This window comes from Cheilinus undulatus, linkage group 5 (genome assembly GCF_018320785.1).
Source record: "Cheilinus undulatus linkage group 5, ASM1832078v1, whole genome shotgun sequence".
NCBI lineage: Eukaryota > Metazoa > Chordata > Actinopteri > Labriformes > Labridae > Cheilinus > Cheilinus undulatus.
This window is the reverse complement of record NC_054869.1, coordinates 7,525,689-7,544,666: the sequence shown is the minus strand read 5'-3', so window position 1 is coordinate 7,544,666 and position 18,978 is coordinate 7,525,689. Positions and strand designations below refer to the sequence as shown.

At 40.5% G+C, this 18,978-nt stretch overlaps 1 protein-coding gene across 1 annotated transcript in view; it reads right to left on the bottom strand.

Moving 5' to 3' along the window:
• Positions 1-713: 713 nt before the first annotated feature.
• The window catches only part of pxnb (paxillin b), a 38,088-nt gene continuing 19,823 nt past the window's right edge, over positions 714-18,978 (bottom strand). The window contains exons 2-14 of the mRNA XM_041787287.1: positions 15,034-15,242; positions 14,779-14,864; positions 14,340-14,479; positions 14,077-14,260; positions 12,030-12,144; positions 10,668-11,915; positions 7,810-8,076; positions 7,295-7,693; positions 7,010-7,168; positions 5,419-5,592; positions 5,248-5,329; positions 5,011-5,159; positions 714-2,964 (exon numbers count right to left, since the gene is read on the bottom strand). Of these exons, the coding sequence (XP_041643221.1) occupies positions 2,698-2,964; positions 5,011-5,159; positions 5,248-5,329; positions 5,419-5,592; positions 7,010-7,168; positions 7,295-7,693; positions 7,810-8,076; positions 10,668-11,915; positions 12,030-12,144; positions 14,077-14,260; positions 14,340-14,479; positions 14,779-14,864; positions 15,034-15,242 (3,479 nt within the window). The 3' untranslated portion in view covers positions 714-2,697. The remainder of the gene's footprint in view (positions 2,965-5,010; positions 5,160-5,247; positions 5,330-5,418; positions 5,593-7,009; positions 7,169-7,294; positions 7,694-7,809; positions 8,077-10,667; positions 11,916-12,029; positions 12,145-14,076; positions 14,261-14,339; positions 14,480-14,778; positions 14,865-15,033; positions 15,243-18,978) is intronic.

Here is an 18,978-nt window from a genome sequence, read left to right as displayed (position 1 = left end):
TTAACTGAAAAGCAAATCAAATCAAGGCTTGGGAAAAAATGTATTAAGTGGTTTCAGAACTATCTAAAATTAAACAATTTAAAGGACAAAGTCTCTTTAGTTTTTGTCTCTGACACCAGTATACTTACATGTCCGCCCAAGCCGAAAGGAAGAGTAAAATCATAATTTGATTACAGATGACTTTTAGATCTTGAGTTGTATTCAGATATCACATTTGAAGTAACATGAAGAATAAAGAGAAGCCTATTTGAACATATCTTTTAATCTGTGTGATCTTTTCTTGTCTGGCCTTTTAGGGTCTCACTCCTGACAAGTATCCAAAACTAAAACACTAAAACTAATAAAAAGGAAACTAAAACAGAGCATTTTTGCAAAATAAAAACTACACTTAACAAACAAACCAGCAGGGTGAATTACTCAAAACTAAACCAAAATTGAAAACAAAAAGTGGACATGAAATTAAACATAAAAAAACTAGTATAACCTTTGTTTTCTCTACTCAGGATTTCACTAGATTCAAGTGAATTAATATTTCTCGACTACTTCTTTATGTGAGGATTTACGGTATTTCTGTTTTAGGCTTGTGTCCATCATACGATTGTTGCCACATTTTTCCCGCAAACGTTTGTGATCCATTTTTAGGTTGCGACCCCAGCCACTGAAACAAACCAAAACTAGTAAAGGCAGAATGAAACCCTCGGAAAACATCCTGATACCAAAACAGAATTTATTGGCATAATCAGACTAGAGGTGAGGAATCTCACTCTTCATAACTATTGACATTCAAAGTGAAAAGAAAGAAAAAATAACTGAACAGAAACAAAATCAATTCAAAGAAGGTATGGCTTTGGTTAAATAACACGCTACTGATTGATCTGAATAAACTGTTACTTGATTTCTTAAATAGAGAGGAGAGATTTAAGGCTCTACATTTCCCTGAAAAAGACAAAAGGCCTGATATAAACCTGCTGCATTAACTGTATACAGAGCCCACATGCTGATTATACAGTAGACGCTACTCAGACACTCGCCTGAGTCCTACCCTTTCTTTAACAGGCCTCCAGGCTTTTATTTTTCAGTGGACTCACAGGATAAAAACAGAAACATTACTGTGGACTACGAAGTATTTAACTGAATTTGCCAGTGTTACTAGACATGGAGCTGATAAAGAGCGAGGGCAGCCTGCTGATGCAGAAATACGAAGATGTTAATCCACAGTTACAGGAACATTACAGTTTTTGTAATATCACAGCAAATTTTATGTTTTTTTTTTTCTTGCATTATGTCCTTCTTTCAAAGTAGCAAACATTCAACAGTTTCTCATACAGTAATGACACAAAAAGTGTCTTTGCCTCACTGTCTGCTGTCTCCTTCTGTGAGTGGTTATTTAACACACGTAGCTGCATTAATATTTACAATACACGTCTCAGAAACAGTGACTTTTAGTGCAAGAGATACACAACAATCTCCTGATATCGTTTCACTTCACTGTATGAAAGAAAAATGTCCAATTGTTTTCTTCTCTGGAAAGAAGAGGAATGATTTGGCAGCACAAACCCAACATTTGTTTGAAGATGTGTTATCAAATGCTGCAGCTGATGGCTAGTTTTCCCATGCATGGTTCAACTTTGGCTAAAAACAGGCATGCATGGCATTCTGATTCTGAAAACTTTGCTAAAATTATTTGATAGAAGAAACTCAGCTTTAAAACAATCTTTCTTTCAACACTTTAAAATCATTAAAAATAAGTGTTTTCTCAGATTGCTTCTTTAAATGTTCACAAACAAGACAATCGTGTTCACACAGATAAAACAATAGTGGACACCCATTTCTAGTCGATGCTAAAGTGACATAATGTTCAACTTCATGCTATAAAGAAATATGAGGAACCGCAAACCTCAGACGAAGAGTGCTGGCTCTAAACGTGCCTCTTGTTGTGCGGATCCTCATGATTCTTTATGCTTGGTTGTTTTGGATCCAGCACCCACAAAGTGATGTGCATGTCTTTTTGATTTTCAGCTTCATTTCAGCCTTTTACTTTGATCTGTTGCTGAACAGTTTATATGGCATTGTTAAAAAAAAACACATCAGGTTACCTGCTCCATGCTGAGGTTTCCTGTATTTCACACCTTTTATGCATTCAAAGGAGACGCTCAGCCAGTGAGCAAAAACAGTATTTCCAGGAGATCTACAGTGTTCAGTAAGATATCATCACCATCTTACGAGATAAAAACTTTAAATGTTTGAAAATACAATACTATGGTTGTTACATATAATCAAACAGCTGTTTGCTTGTTGAAAATATTCAACACATTAAAAATGATTAAAAATGCTTCCATTAGAAACCACTGAAATGTATGCATTTGATCATTTTTCAGAATCTTAATTGTCCTTTAAACTGAGTACATCTGTGTCAAACTTCACCCAATCAAAACCTACAAGAGCTGCAATAATGCATACCTGCCAGTCTGAGAGCAGGGACAATTTTACACATTTCTGGAGTTTAAAATAATTCAGCTTGACTGAGAGCGTTTGCTTTGTCAACCATTCACATACCTGATCCATACTCACTTCCACCATCATCATCACAGTACAGGCAACCATTTGAGATTCAAACACTCTTTCCTATCCCTGCCCTACCTGTGCTAAAATGTTGAGGACACTGACCCAAACGTTGTGTGTGGCTGTTCTAACTCTCTAACTGAACAGTTTGATGAAGCAGCCGTGGCAGTATGGTTTGTCGTTTTGTTCTTTGAAGGTGCCTTTGTTGAGCTGTTTCAGGCAGAAGGCGCACACAAAGTGCTCCGGGTGGAACTTCTTGGCCATGGCGGTGATGCAGCGTCCAGTGATGGGTTTCTGACAGCCGGAGCAGAGCGAGCCTCGGCGCTCGTGGTAGTGCACTTCACAGTAAGGCTGCCCGTCATGCTCAAAGAAACTTCCATTCACAAACGGGGTGAAGCACTCCTGTAAAAGAAGAGATGAGAAGACAGAGGAAGGTGATGGTATTGTCATGTTATTGAGTGCAGAGGGTGATTTTCCCCTTTCCTTTTCAGATACAATACTGTGCAGAAGTTTAAGGCATGTAGAGCGCTAAGGGTTCTTCACAGGTCCTGATGTTCCACAACCTCGGGCTGAAGAGAGGAGGGAGGGCGACCAGAGTCAGTGTCGACACATTTGACACGTACACGTGTCGCTCAGCAGTCAAGGTCGAGCTTAACAGCATTTCTTTTGCCCGGCCCTTTGCACCCCGGTAATACGCCCAGCAACCACCAACAGTTTTCAGGTGCTTAGAACATACACACGACAACCAGGGGGTTGTGGCTAACAGTACCCTAGTATATGTTTAAGCGCCACATCTTCCCATACCTCCACCCTTAAGCTATGGTTTTTGTTTTGTTTTCATCAGATTTTCCCATGCCCTTGGTAATGTACAAAGACATCCAGAGCATGACCTGGGTTGTGTCAATCCTCCTTCCCGCCCGATGGGGCCCTCAGGTGGACGTACTGACCATTACAGGCCTGACTTCAGCCTAAAATTTCGGCCCAAACATGCCTAAAACTTCTGCACAGTACTGTACATAAAACAAATCATGTAAATGTATGACAGTTTCTTCTGTATTCTGGATATTTTTCTGCTAGTTTACATGATTATTATCATGTGAACAATCATCATGTGCAAAAGTAATTTTGATTAGGGAGAGGGGCAGTATAGAATAAAATAACAAATAACGCCTGCAAACTTACTCCATGTCTTTAAAGACAAAGTTTCAATCACACTTTGATCTTCATCAGGTCTGATCATCAACTTTTGTGGCATGGAGTAAGAGAAATATGCAGTAATACGGCATCCCCGGGTATCTAGAACTAGCCACGGTAACCTTTTATTCATCATTATGCTCCTGGAAACAGTGTTCCCCAAAGGGTGGGCCCCATCACTGGTGATGGCAGGGTTCATTTAGAAAGTCAAACCTCCACAGTATATTTCTATGGTGTTTGCTGGGGTCCTAACCCGACATGCCAGATAGGCTGTTTCATTTATCCTCTGAATGGATATATTTCACATTCATCTGGGAAATCTCACATACAAAGCATTTAGGAAGGGCAAGACTATCTAAAAAAAAAAAAAATATTGGAAGGTGATTGGACAAAAGATCTGCCTGTCACATTCAATAAAGGTCAATCAGAGCAAAGAGACAAAATGCCTCTTGTTGTGGGCATGTGCAGCTGAGTTTCCTGAGCTCAACCGGCAGGCTACTTGAACAGTGTAGCTAGAAGGCGGCCAAACTCGTAACATGGCTGGTGGAGACGCAAGAGAAGTGCAAAAATGTATTCTCTGCCAAGAAAGGCTTTCAGTGTGGTTCTTTCTGCTCTCCAGGTATTATAAAAACTGCCGCTGTAGCTATCAGAGCTAACTGCTACACCAGCAGCCATTGTATACACCAGCTTACAGTATATCTAAACCCCGCCCATTACCAAAAGTGGAAAAACCACCAGACTACTGTGCTTAAGTCAAGTATAATTACTTTGGTTAAAATTGATTTAAAAAGAAGTAAAAGCACTGGTCTACTCAAATCTACTCAAGTAAAAGTAAAAAGAATCTATTTCCTTAATTTGCAATAACTACAAGAGAATATGGATCTGCAACCAGGTTGTTTACAATAAGGTGTGACTGAACCTAAAGTTAAATGCAACGGCTGTTTTGGGATGAAATGCGGACTCCTCCTCTCGCTGTGTGACTGACAGTCATGTATTGTTGAAAGTCAAACTACTGGCCATTTCCTTGTTGGCAGAAAGCGTGGACCTCCTTGTTTTGGTGTTTAGTGTTTATCTTTTTTTTTTTATAATACTTTATGCTTTTTTAAATGTAATAAAGTACAATATTACCCCCAAGATATGCTTAAATAAAAGTAAAATAATTACTGATGCATCCTTGTGTTAACCTATTTTTGTTTACTTATTACTAAAAAAATAAAAAAACAAGTCCACATAGCAGACAGTAAGCATACTGACCCTGCAAACAAAACACTCTGGATGCCAGAGGCTGCTCAGCGCTGAGATGTAGTTCTCCAAGATGGCTCTGGCACAGCCGCCACATTTGGGTGCAAACATGTCAAAGTAATCCTTCCTACAGTAAGCCTTCCCATCCTTTTCATGAAAACCTTGAGAGGAATAAAAGAAAGAAAATCAACTTATAGAAAAAGCAAACAAATTGTAGTTTGTAGTGCTGTAAATGTGCTGATTAAATACCTTCTGGGCCAAAGAAGGATCCACACTGAGCACAGAAGAAGTGCTCAGGATGCCAGGTCCTATCCAGCGCCGTCACAACTTTCTAAATACACAAACAGATCCAACATTTACTAGCATCCACGTGTGATTAAGAAACAGATGAAAACATACACGTACACAGCAGTAACTCACATCCAAGATGGGCCCGTTGCAGTAGTAGCACCTTGGTGAGAACAAGTTGTGGTAATCTTTCTCACAGTATGGCTGACCTTCACGCTCGAAGAAGTTTCTGGAGCCGATCTCCTCCTGACAGTGTGTGCACACAAAGTGTTCAGGGTGCCATGTGCGGCCCATGGCTGTCACCACCTACACGGACAGAAAGGACGATACAGTACTGTACTGACGATCATGTACCAACACTGCAAATACAGATCTGGAAATAAAGAGACAATGGCAAAAATATGTTTTCCCTGTAAAACAAATTACAACAATAATAACAGGCCTTAATCACTCTCACGATTAATGCATTAATGCTGACAGTCCTAATAAAAAAGCATTGCTTGTAAAATGACTAAAAAATCTGCCTTTGGGGGCAAGCAAGTTTTACACAAGTGTACTAAAATAAGATATACTTACTAACAGTCCATCTCATTTCAGGGATTTTTTGTAGAATTTGTGAGCCCAGGCAGATGGTTTTTAATGTATTTAGATGAATCTAGGCCTCTATTTTATGTTTTTATACACTGTTATGGACAAAAGTATTTTGACGTCTGGCTATTATACCAACAGGGACTGTAATGGTATTGTATTCAAATACATGTACTTTAATATGGAGTTGCCCACTCCACTCTTCTTGGAAGGCTTTCCACAAGATTTTGGAGTGTTTTTGTGGGAATTCATCTGATTGCAAAAAATAGAAATATGATTTGCCACTCCACAAGTCAGTGTGCTTTACACCACTCCATCTGATGCTTGACATTGGACTTAGTGATGTGAGGCTTGCATGCAGCTGCTCAGCCATGGAAACCTGTTCCTGAAGCTCCCACCACACAGTGTTTGTGCTTATCTTAATGCTGGTGGAGGTTCAGAAGTCTTCAGCTATGGAATTGGCAGAGAGCTGGTGACTTTCATGCACCATGCACCTTAGCAGTTGTTGATCCCACTGTGATTCTACATGGTCTTCTGCTTCATGGCTGAGTTGTTGCTGTTCCTAAATGCTTCCACTTTCTAATATCACATAAAGTTGACTGTGTAATATCCAGCAGGGATGAAATTTCATGAACTGCCTTATTGCAAAGGTGGCATCCATCACAGTACCACGCTTGAAGTCACTGAGCTCTTCAGAAAGACCCATTTTATAACACAGATGTTTGGGTCTGACTGAAACACTTTAATTCAATAATTAACAGGTGTAGCCAAATACTTTTGTCCATATATATGTTAATTATGCCAACAAAGGCAAAGTGCTGAAGCACATTCATTGTAGTCTCATCACCGCTGCTGCCCAGAATCAAAGACCCTAAAAGTTTTTGTGTGCAAACTGTTCCGTTTTCTTGTTTTCTTAACAAGCCCTGAAGTTGTTGAAGTCGTTTTTCAAAATAAAAGACTTGAATGATCATTTATGATTTTGAAGTTGGGAAGTTTGGAGAAATGTTGCCAACAATAACACACAAAAAATGTTTATTTTACTCAAACACATCCCTATCACACAGAACCACAGAAATTTTTGGAATGGTCTAAACTTTTTTCTGAGCTGTTTATGATCTAAACTGCAGCTTCTTACCTGTCCCACGATGGGCTTACAGCAGGCACCACACACTCCTTTCGCTACTGTCTGCACTCCCAGCTTGTTGAGGTCTGACTGTAGGCTACCTAGCATGTTGTCCAGCTTGTTGACCTGAGTCGGAGGACCACCGGGAACACCCTTCCCTTGGGCCATAATCTGAAAGTTAAACATTAAAGAAAACAGTCAGAAACAAAGAAAACCAAGTTAAGGTTAGTATGTTTGAAATAAAAGGTAAGTGTGCCAAAGGTGTGAAAACAGAGGGGATAAGAGATGTGTTCATGCCTGCATTGGAGGGAAGACTGGGTCATACTCTGTTTGGCAGCCTACAGACACCAACACTTTGGGTGGGACTGGTGCCTCTGCTGGTGGAGGCTGGGTTGGGATTTTAAGAACAGGAGGAGGGGGCTCTGGTTTGGGGGCAGGAGGTTCCTGAACTGGGGCAGGTTGAGGTGAGGATCTGACAATCTGTCGCGGTGCAACAGGGACTGGTTCCTGGATGTGCTGAGGTTGTGGAGGGGCAGAGGGAGGTGGAGGAAGAGGTGGGGGTGTAGGGATAGGGTGATGTTGTACTGGGATGGGTCGTTTTGGTTCTTCCATGACAGGAGGGCGGCGGGGGGCAGGGGGAGAGGTAGGTGGGATCACCTTTCTCACAGGGACAGGTGACTCAGGAGGGATTATGATCTGAAGAAGAGGAAAGAAAACAGAGAAAGGAAATACAGAGAGGAAAAGGTGTAGAAAACTGAAAGTGAAATGTGGAAAAAATATTTGAAGACACTGTCGGGGACACAGGGGCCAACCTTCTCCACCTCACTGCTGCCCCCCTCTGGACGGAAACGCTGAGGTTTGGACGTGACAACAACACCCTCCGTCAGCCAGTCATCAGTCTGTTTACGCCGCCGCTCTGAGCGACCGATCCCAAACTTTCCTTGAAGCTCCTCTATGAGCCGATCCTGTGAGCTGTTCTTGTTTACAATGATGGGTCCCATCTTCCTGCGAAGGTGACCGTCTCGGTACATGGGGTGCACATTGGGGGTCTCCTTAGTGCGTCTAATCACTGATTTGAGCTAAGAAGGAAGGGTGGGTATTTTGATTTAAGTCCTCATGAAACAAAACGCAGTTGAAGCAGGAAAGCAATCGTGTTCTTTAAATCTCAGTCAGGCCACAAAGCAGGGTCAGTGGGCTCAGAGTCACACTCGCATGCTTTTGTTAGATCCCTTCACAACTTCACAACACAGACTGCATTTGGGTCCTTCACAGAGTAAGAATGCAATATTTGTGGGGATTGTGCCATGCTAAGGGTTGGTGCTAGCAAATAGTGAGCTACTAAGTGCTTCGAACTAAAATCGTGATTAAACACCTCACATCACACACGTATGTTGTTGGGTTTGTCATACATCTCATAGGACAATTTTTATGCATCTTTTTATGTACTTTGGTCTTCCAAATCTAAAATTATTATGTTATGATACTTTATAAGATACTGATGGACTTCAGCTCTGAGAGCTTGCTGGCTTGAAATGTCACTTGGTTGCTAATAAATGCTTGAAATGGGAGCTTCTTGGTGTCTTTCTCCAGCAATCCATGAGAACATTAAATTAGCAGTAGGTCAGGATATCCCATTTACACCTAGCCTTTATATTTTGCAGGATGTGACCCATTTAAAGGGTTCCCCTAACCTGAATCAAGATGGATCCACATAGCCATCATGCTGGGTCAGAAACTTCCGGTTAGGGAATGGAAAGCGAAGGCTCTCCCTTTGCCCAGCACAGTTTACACAATGAAGTTTAGTGGTAGTTTAAGAAGAGCTAACATACAGGATGTAAAATCGACTATTTATACACTAAATGGGGAAAATATATCAGTTTGTTACAGGAACATGACCCTCAATAAGGTCAAGACAAATGTGTTAGACAAAACAGTCACAGCTGCTGTACTTTGGATAAAAGCTGTAGCCATAAAGCCTGCTCCAGAGTCGCTGCGTGATTTGCTACACGTGTCTGCTCTGGCTCCAGCTTCTACACTTGGCATGAGTTCGCTGCTGTGAAAGCCCTGTCATTCTTTATAAGTTTTACCTCAACAAACCTCCCTACAAGTGACTTAATTTAGTGTAAAGTGGAAGCGTGTCAGTAACTATTTAAAATAAAAGCACTCCTCACGAACAAAGGGAGTTTCTCCAAAGAAATGCTTGACTGGGCTTTTACTTTGAAAAGCACAAGAAATGCACTTATGTTGTGTTTATCTTTCCTGTGAAATATTTCTACTGGTGTGGAAACAGAAAGCTACACTAATAGTAGAATCTAGAGATTTAGGCCTGTTGCCTTCATCTTGGTCATTAATAAACACCCAATACACGTGTCTCGAGTCCAGTCTGAAGTGGGCTTAATGTAAATGGGCAGAACCTTACCAACACAGCTGATTTTAGTTGGGTGATGTAGGCTGACGGCTCCTTGCAATTTGTTGGTGACATTACAGCTTGAACACAGGAGCCAACTCAACATCTAAATACAGTATATTTTGAAATGTACATGTATTTTGTTTTCTAATTCCTCTATCTATTGTTAGTTAATCTCGGAGGGAACTTTGTTTTTTTTTTCCTCTGTTTTTGTTTTCCCCAATATTCTCAGGTACTTTGTCTTATGTGTTTTCTATTATATAAAAGCAATAAATAACTATATTATAACCAACACAATATTAGATTAAACAAGGGCTAATCGATTTTCAAAAAATATCTAATTGTGATGATTTTGACTCGTATTGCAAATTAGATATGAATTGTTGTATTAATATGAGAATGACATTTTATGTCATTCTCATATTTAATAAGAAAAAGTACAAAAATGAAAAAAGTAGCATTTTTTGTAGACTATTCTAAAAAATGGCACTATTAATTGCATGATATGTAATGTAAACATCTCTGCTGCAAAAAAAAAAAAAATTTAACTAGTATTTTGACACAAATTTCAGGTGAAAGAAATATTACAACTTCTGCGATTTGAAAATTGCAGCAGGCCATATTGCAATTTAATGTAATTTTTTATAAATTTCCCAGTCCTACCCCCAGGGCATGGTCCTCTGTCAACTGTTGTGCTGCATTGCTATGAACTTTTTAAAAATTGTATAATATTCTGGCCATAACACGAGTTCGTAAAAAGTATTTGTTAACAACCACACATGGAAACCTAATGTTTTGGGTTTCTCAACGAAACTATTAAAGAAAATGCTGATTTTTGACACCAATGTATCACTTTTTCACCTATGTAGGGGGGCTTAGCTTTTCTTAGAAAGTATGTGGGCTCAGAGGAAAAGGGTTGGAATCAGTGGTCTACAACTCAGTCTGTAAGTTGAATTAATATTAAAAATAGACAGCCAGAATCAGAGGAAAATAAAATAGTTTAAACTTGCAAAACTTGCTCGATTACATCACTGAAACAATAAAAATAACTTGTTGACTGTTTTGAAGTAGCTAAACTAATATATAAATATCTGGTATCATGTTTCAGTTTTACCATAAATAATAAAAATGGATGAGTCCTTTTAAATAAAAGCAAGCTGGTGTAGCACAGAACACGCCTCGGTGTTGTTAGCACGTGCAAAGAAAAACACAGTGTGAGCAAAACAAGCTCATCCCATGTCAGGCAGGAGCTGCAATGCATACATGTCCGGATGCAGACATTCGGTCTATATTGGGAGTCTGCATCAGGGGCAGGTCCAGGGCCACATCAGGGGTCCCGGGGCATGACGATGGGGTCATGGACTCATCCATCCAGCTGGCTTCTGTCAGCGGGGTCATGCTGCCATCTGTATATGGCCTCTCTGTGTAAGGCGTCATGGTGCCATCAAATCCATCATGGAAGGACATAGACAGCTCTTCATCTGCCCAATCCAGGTCTCCGTTCCCATCTGTGCCTCCGTCCACAGAGCCGTCTGTTATGGTGTCGGTGGCGCTGGTGAAGGTGTCGGGCTGCACGCTGTTTCTGTCCATAGGCAGGATGAGCTCCTCCTGCACCTCCCGCATGGTGCTGCCCAGACACGGAGCCTCCATCTTTAGCTGCGGCACCTCCACGTGATTGTGTGCAAAACTCATTTCCAGGAGCTTGTCCAGAGCCTCGTCCAAGGAGGGCTCAGCTGCAGGGGGGGTCTGCTGTGCAAACAGGGGGTCTGTGGGTGCAAATTCCATCAGCTGTCTGCTGGGGCTGGTGGAGGCTAGTGGAGAGGGGACTATTACGGCAGAGACTGAGGACGGTGAGGAGGTTTTTGGGGAAGCAGAAGGAGGAGACAGAGAGACAGCAGCAGGGAGTGGTGATGGAGTCTTTGGAGCAGAGAGAGGTGGGGTTAGGTTTTTCACAGGAGTTGGGACGCTGTAAGTCAAATCCACGTCTTGAATGGATGGAGACCCCCTGGTTTCAGGAGCACAGGACAATTTACTGAAAGCATTGGAGGGTGAGACTCGTTCAGCAGATGGACTTGGGGACTTGGAAGACTTGTGGTCCAAGACGGTGTTAACTGATGTCAGTGAAGGGGTGGTGTTGGTGTTGGAAGGACTTGGGCTGTTTGCCATTGTGTTGGAGTTAGAAAAAGCAGACTGAGAGAGTATGAGCAGAGACTTGGTTTGAGAGGACAGCACGGCGGCAGAGACATCAATAACAGAGTCCAGGTCTGGCTCACTGGCTGCAGACAGTGAGGACACAGGACTATGGGGAGGGGGACGGTTCAAATGGGGCATCGACGCACCACCGTCTCCTCCGTCCTCATCTATGTGCAGCTCTAGACCAGCAGGCAGAGAGAAGAGAGGAGAGGCACAGGCAGATGGGTGGGACAGAGGAAGGGAAGGAGAAGTAGCTGGAGGGTGAGGAGGGCTGGAAGACACGCCTGCAGGGTCCAGCAGAGAGCCCAGAGAGGCGGGCTAGAGGACAGAGAAGCAGAGGCAGGACGAGAGGAAGAGGACAGAGAGGTTATCAGGAAATGACAGTGAGGATCATGTTTGGTTGGAAAGAGAAGGTTATCTAATGCTTTGTACCTTAAAGTCTGACAAAGAGGCCATCAGCTCATCCAGCTCTCTCGTGGCACATGAAGCTGACATCCTGGCCTGCTGCTGAGAGGGCGTGTCCAAATCGCTGTGGCGAGAGGAGGGGCTAGGAAAAAAAATAAGACAATTAGCAAATACAAGTGGATATCTGAACAGTGCTGAAAGCAGAACTCATAATCAAAGTTATAAAAGTTCAGCTAGGAACACTCTCATCGTACATTTTACCATTTCATTTAAAAAAGATATACAGTTTTACTTGGTGGAGAGGGCGCTGCACAAAAGATGCTCCCTGGGTTAGTCAAGCTGCATGCTTTGATTTTCCAAGGAGCGCATAGCCAGAAACCCCCATATGGATAGATACACCAATGACAATGCATACTGAATATAATACAAACAGTTCAAAAATAACTCAATAGTAGCACGAATCTCAATGTGAGGGTGCAACAAGCTTTATGCTATAAAGGAGGAGGCTGGGGTGGAGGAGGTTAAGCTTAGCCAGCAGCAGCAGTGTGTTGCATCAGCACTAATGCAAGCAGGGATTAGGGAGACGTACATCATATTTAAATACACAACTGTGTTGAGAGAAAGAGCTGTGATTGGCTGTGGGAGCTGGGAGGGGATAATTAGGATCAGATGGCCATCAGCTGATAACGGCTGGGCATATGACTCCTGTGTCCTGCATGAAATAGCTGAGCTTCATTAGTTTTTATTTTTTATTTCATTTTTTCTTTTTGTTTTCAATTTCAGTTTAGTTTTATTCAGTTTTCCAGCTGGTTTGTTAGTTTAGTTTTAATTCTGCAAAAGTGCTTTATTTTAGTTTAGTTTTCATTACTTTAACTGACAGTTTGTTTTCCCAGTAACACTGAGTACTTATCAGGGGCGAGACCCAAAAGGGCTAGAAAAACGTAAACATCATATGATTTTAGAAACACTGGTACATCTCAAGAAATTGGAATATCATGAAAAGGTTCATTTTTTTCCTGTCACTTAATTCAAGTGGTAAAACTTTCATATATTCTGGATTCATCCTACACAATGTGAAACATTTCATGACATTTCTTATTTCAATAATTCCAGTGTTTCTATTAATATTAACATCAGTCCAAAAAAAGGATTTATAGCAAAGAAATGTTGACCTTCCAAAAAATTATGCTCATTTATGCACTCGGTAATTGGTTGGAGCTCCATTCAGATCCCCCAACCTTCACTCAGGATATCTGCTGATAGAGTCCTGAACAAACATCAGTGCTCTTTTTTCTAAACATCTAAAACTGTATATCCTACATGATAATGATTGGGATCATGTACCATTTAAGACAGAAAAAATGTCAAGGAATTTGCTTGAGTAACAGAAACTAAAGCAGTTTAAATCCAAAACATATGGTCACATATGGTGCAGAATGAAGAGCAGATGCATTACCTCAGCTCCAAGAACCCCAGGGATTCCATAATTTTGATAAAAAATAATATCATTCCCATCTAAAAAAATGAAGTTCTACGCTCTAAATTCATCCGTTTGTTAGAATTATGGGGATTATAAGTGGTGTCAGATGTTAGAAAAGCGTCCGCATCAGCCATAGACTCTCCTAAATCTAAAATTGTCTTTCTGGTACAGACAAACATCAATCAATTCATTCACCGATGGCCTGCTGTGCTATCAAAGAAGAGTCTGCAAAGTTTGAACACTCCTCAGCTCTCTTTATTCATTCTTTTTTATTTTGAGTACAAACACTGTGTGCAGCACTATGAAGGCCTTTGAGGAAACACTGTTTAACGCACAGAAATCCTTCCCATATCTAAACTATTATCCTGTCTTCCACCTCTATGTTGTGAAAGACTTCAGATTTAGGCTTCATGTGGGATCAATGGTCACATTTATACTGTGCCTCCGTATATAGGCAGACCTTATGATTTTTTTTCAATGCAAAATCACTTTTTATATCTCAGCTTTAAAGATTATTCATGCAAGTCTTCACTGGTGATAAAAAAAGACTCCATCTAGGTTAGAAAAGAGATACAGTAAATGGACAGTGGGTACCTGGGTGAAGGCACAGAGCCCTCCAGCTCATCCAGCAGACTCTCCACGGTAGGTCGGCTCTCTTCAGTCCTTGTTCCATTTCTTTTGAGTTTCTCCTGAGAAGGGGGGCTCACCATGATGTCGGGGCCGCTTCCGTTCTCATAGTGGGTGATGCTGCAGGAGGGTAAGGGTGGAGCTGCCTCCTCTGTGCACACATAAAAGTACATTTAAACCTGCTCACCACAAGCAGAATCCAACTTATAGGTTAAGGTTTCCGAATGTACCTGTGGTGGGGAATGACGGCGAGCTCTGCTGCACTGCGTTGAGCTCCAGCAGCAGCCTGTCGAGCTCTGACAGGTTGCTACCCAGAGCAGAGGTCATGGCTGCTGTCGACGAGTCTGATGATTTCTGTTTGTTGGGAAAACTGAGGAGGAGACAGGAATAGACTGTTGCTTTAGTATAAGTTGAAGAAAGAGACATAACTTCCTACACGTGTTGTGGATCAGTGGGAGAGTCAGTCATCCCTCAGCTGGAAGTTTGGAGGTTTGATCTCCAGTTCCAAGAGTCACATGTACAAGTGTCCCTTCAAGACATTGAACCCAAAATTGCTTCCACTTCTGCATTAGTACCATGCAAAAGTGTATGGGAATAGCAAATAGTGGGGACACTATACTTTGCATCCATTTACCATTTACCAGAATATATCAGTATTTTGGAGGTTACCTGTAGACGTGGTCCTCTTCAACGTGAGACAGCGGGGAGCTGCTGCTGTCCCTCGACCATGAGCTCTTCTGGGCTGAACCTAAAGACTGCAGAGGGTGCATAACTCATATTTTGTTTCTGGTAGGACTCCAGAAATTATGATATATTTACAATAAAACATACAGACAAACATTCATGATACTTGTAGTATCTTTCATGTATTTTTAAGTATCTACTAACCCTCTTTTATCTTCATTTTCTTCTACTCCTACATACCTGCTGAGAGGAGTGGATGGAGTCGGGCTGATCTATCAGGGAGCCGTTCAGAGCCTCGGCTGAAGGTGGAGGAGGGACCGGAGGAGGGGCCGACACATCCTGGAAGGAGTGTCCTCCGGTGGGGATGGAGTAGGGGGTCTCGTCGGACAGAAACACAGGCCGTTTTGAGATGTGGGACGTAGTAGATTCGAGGTCCGCCAGCAACGCGTCTAAAAATGGAGAGATTCACAACACGTTATACTGTGCTGAATCAAAAGCTAAATGTTGTCTGATCCTTTTGATAACAGAAATATTACTTCCTCCTTTAACATGCCTCCGATACCAAGAAAAATGTAGGGTCAGGTAACAGTGAATACAGCAAAGTTTGGGATTTGTTACCATCACCTTCTAAACTTCCAAACAGAGAGAATTTGGCTTGTTCATGAGCTTACACAACATTAACTAATTAATTAACTAATTAATTAATGTTGAGTCTGATAAGTGACTACTGCATTAAGATTGCAAAAAATACTCTTATTATCGTGTAAAATCTGAAAAAAAAAAAAACAATAGTGTGGTGCTGGCATACACTGTTGAAATATGTGTGTGTTTGTGTGCACGTTGTGTGATCTAATCTGTGTGGATAATTTTGGTGTACATGTTGAGCTTTTACTTCTGCTCAGAAGTTGTATTTTGTGTTTCTCAATTTGCAATACAATGATTACTGTGATCACTTGTTTTTGACTGTGAAGCACATTGTGCTGCCCTGTGTATGAAATGTGCTATATAAATAAAGTTTGATTTGAAATTTTTTTCTAACTTTACTGACAACTATTAATTTTTTTTCCTGTGACACACCTCAGACTGTTTTTTTTAAGTTTATAGTTAACTTTCTTTCCATATTTCCTGTTTCTCTTCAGCTGTCCTATCAAAATAAAGGTGCCAGCCTCACCAAAAAAGATCTTTAAAAAATATCTTCTCTGACTCAGCAGTTAGGGGTACTAGCTTGCCAGCATAACATTGATGTGACACAACAGATGCACATCAGCTACTGGCATCTTACTGGTGCATGACACATTAATGTCTATGAACAGGGCAACTACTGGCCAGTGCCAACATTAGTCAATACATTCTTGTATTCCTATAAAACCTAGTTTCCTAATACATTATTCTTGGAGGGGCTGTTGGCAAATGCTCAATTTTAGGTATCAGAATTGGTGACAAGATAGAAAAAAATGATACTCAAATATCTCTGCTTTTAATAACCACCTTCATCAAAGTCTGAAACAGTAATTCATGGTGTCATTTGAAGGAGGACGCCCATCATAGACTGATTCCTGTGCTTCTTTAGCGAGCTATTTCAATGTGGTCAGGCTGGAGACCAATGAATTCTTCTCTGGGGTTACTGGGTGCTTTGAGGCGACTCCTGACTGTGGTGTCAGGCTGTAAACAGACAATAGCAGCCAGTCAGTGTCTCGTTCCAGCCTGTCACCAAAAAAAGCTTTCTCCTCATCACAGATCATCCATCGGTAAGGTTAGACCACGTGTTTGTCACAGCACATCGCTGCGCCCATCTTCATACCTTAACCCATCAGGCCTTCATGAAACATCTCTCTGAAATCCCCAACATACTTTTTCCATCAGTACACACTATAAATACGACCGTGCTGACAATAAGAGAAACCTGTCTGTGAGCTCAATCCATCATTTCAGTGTCTTCTCTCTCTGAGAATTTCCCTTAAGCTAGTTTCTGTTTTATGGGAATGAGTGCGAACTTAACAAGACAAACTGATGGAGACAGAGATGCAGACACACAAAGTGTTTCTGAATCCAGTCCAGGGTTGAGGGGGTACAGTGTTACCCAGCTGAGTGTTTGCTGGAACGCAGGAACAAAATAGACTCTTACATCACACAATCCATCCATCCTCAGCAGTCCAGAATAGACCACATACTGTTACACTACAGGGGGCTGGAATGGTGAGAGCCTCTGCCTCCTGAGGTATAATCAGAGTATATGAAGAGAAAGCCTGTCAAAGTTCACAATACGGTGATAATTTTTAGTATCATGCATTTGTTAACAATAAAATTTCCTTTATTATAATGAACTATAGTAGTGAAAAGTGTTCAGGGGAGGTATGACTATCAAAAAGGGCAAGCAGACTCAAACATACTGTGGAAAGCAGAGATTCTATAGCAATACCTCAACTGTGGGGTTTGTTTGCAATTTTAAACAAGAAATTAAGATGCCAGTTTAGGTGGAGCAGGCGCCAATGTACTGAGGCTTGAGTCCTGTATGCACTGGTTGTAGGATCAGTTCACCAGTTCTGGTGCTGTTTGGTGCACATTTCCCCCAACTTTCTGTCTTCTAGGGACGTACGATATTATCAGCATGACATCTGTAACTGCAGATATTAGATTAAATAGTGAATTATCAGTATCAACAGATATGACAATTTATGCCAATATACACAATATGCCAATATTCTAGTGAAAAAAAAATCAACCCACGTCAGCAGTAAATACTGGCATTATGAGCAAATAAGTTAATGGAGTTTTAGGCATGACCAACAGATCTACATCGGTTGTTTTCTTATCCATTATCATTCCTTACACTTTAACGTGTGCTTTAAGGACTTACAATTTCTAATTTAGTCATCCTAAAACTTTAAAATGTGTTTTAAGGACTGATGTTTTAGGTCTAAACAACATTTAAATATTGGTATCAGCTAAAATCAAATTGTAAATATCGGCATATCGACTATCAGCAAAAAAAAAAAAACAACAACATGGTGCATCCAGCCATCTTCCCATGTTTCTTGTCTCTTTAGCTGTCTGATCAAAATTAATACAAAAAATAATATAATATTCTTTAAAAAAAAAAGAAAGAAATCACCTAATAGTGGAGGCCTATGACTTCCACTTTTGTCAGCATGTTATCAACATAATCTATTTTTGGTAAAGTATTCAAAGTATTTAGTGGACAGTTCAAATTCTACTATCATGAAAACCCTAGCAGCCTTCATTTTGATAGCTATTTTGAATTTAGTGTGAGTCTTTAGATTAAAATGTCTTATAGTTTTAGTCATATTTCACTCTTGAATAGGCTCTCATTCATCCAGGTCATAGTTATCCAAATCTTTGTCTAGGGGGAATCTGGACTTCTTTGAGATTCTTAAGGACATTTCTGCAGTTCTTCAGAATTGAAGAAGCCTTTTGGAGAGGAGGCGAAACGTCTTCAAAAACCACAATAAAGTCCAGTCGCCTCCTTGAGGAAAATGTGCATCATATTTCAGTCATTTTCACTCTTGAAAGTTTAAGTCCAGGCTAAGTTGATCAAAATTTAAAAACCTTTCGTCCAGTTTGGTCAACTGAAGTACTTACTAGGGCCGAACGATTTGAGAAAATAATCTAATTGCGATCTTTTTCCCAATATTGCAATTGCGATTTAATGTCCATTTTTTCAAAAATTCCTCATCTTGTGTATTTTCAAAAAACATGAGCAATTAATCATTCTATATAATAACTAGCACAATATTTGATCAAACTAGGTCTAATTATGATTATTTTGACTCATATTCCATATTTGACATGAATAGTATTAAAGGGAATGATCATTCTTGTGTTATTCTTCATGTGATAAAGACAAACATGAACAAAAACAAGAAAAGTAGAAACATTTTTGGGAAACTATTCTAAAAAAGACCCTTGATTGCTTGCATAATGTGTTGTTAATGTCATCTCTGCTGCAAAAAAATGTATTAAAACTGTTTTTTTACACACATTTAAGGTTAATGAAATAATGCTCCGGTTTGAAAATTCTAGCAGGCCATATTGTGATTAAATCTAATTTTCGATTAATTGCCCAGCCTGTACGTACATCCTAGTCTTTACTTGCAGTCACAAATATTATTTACGTGAACTATTAGCAATATGGTTCAATTAACATAAATGTAAAACATTTTTACT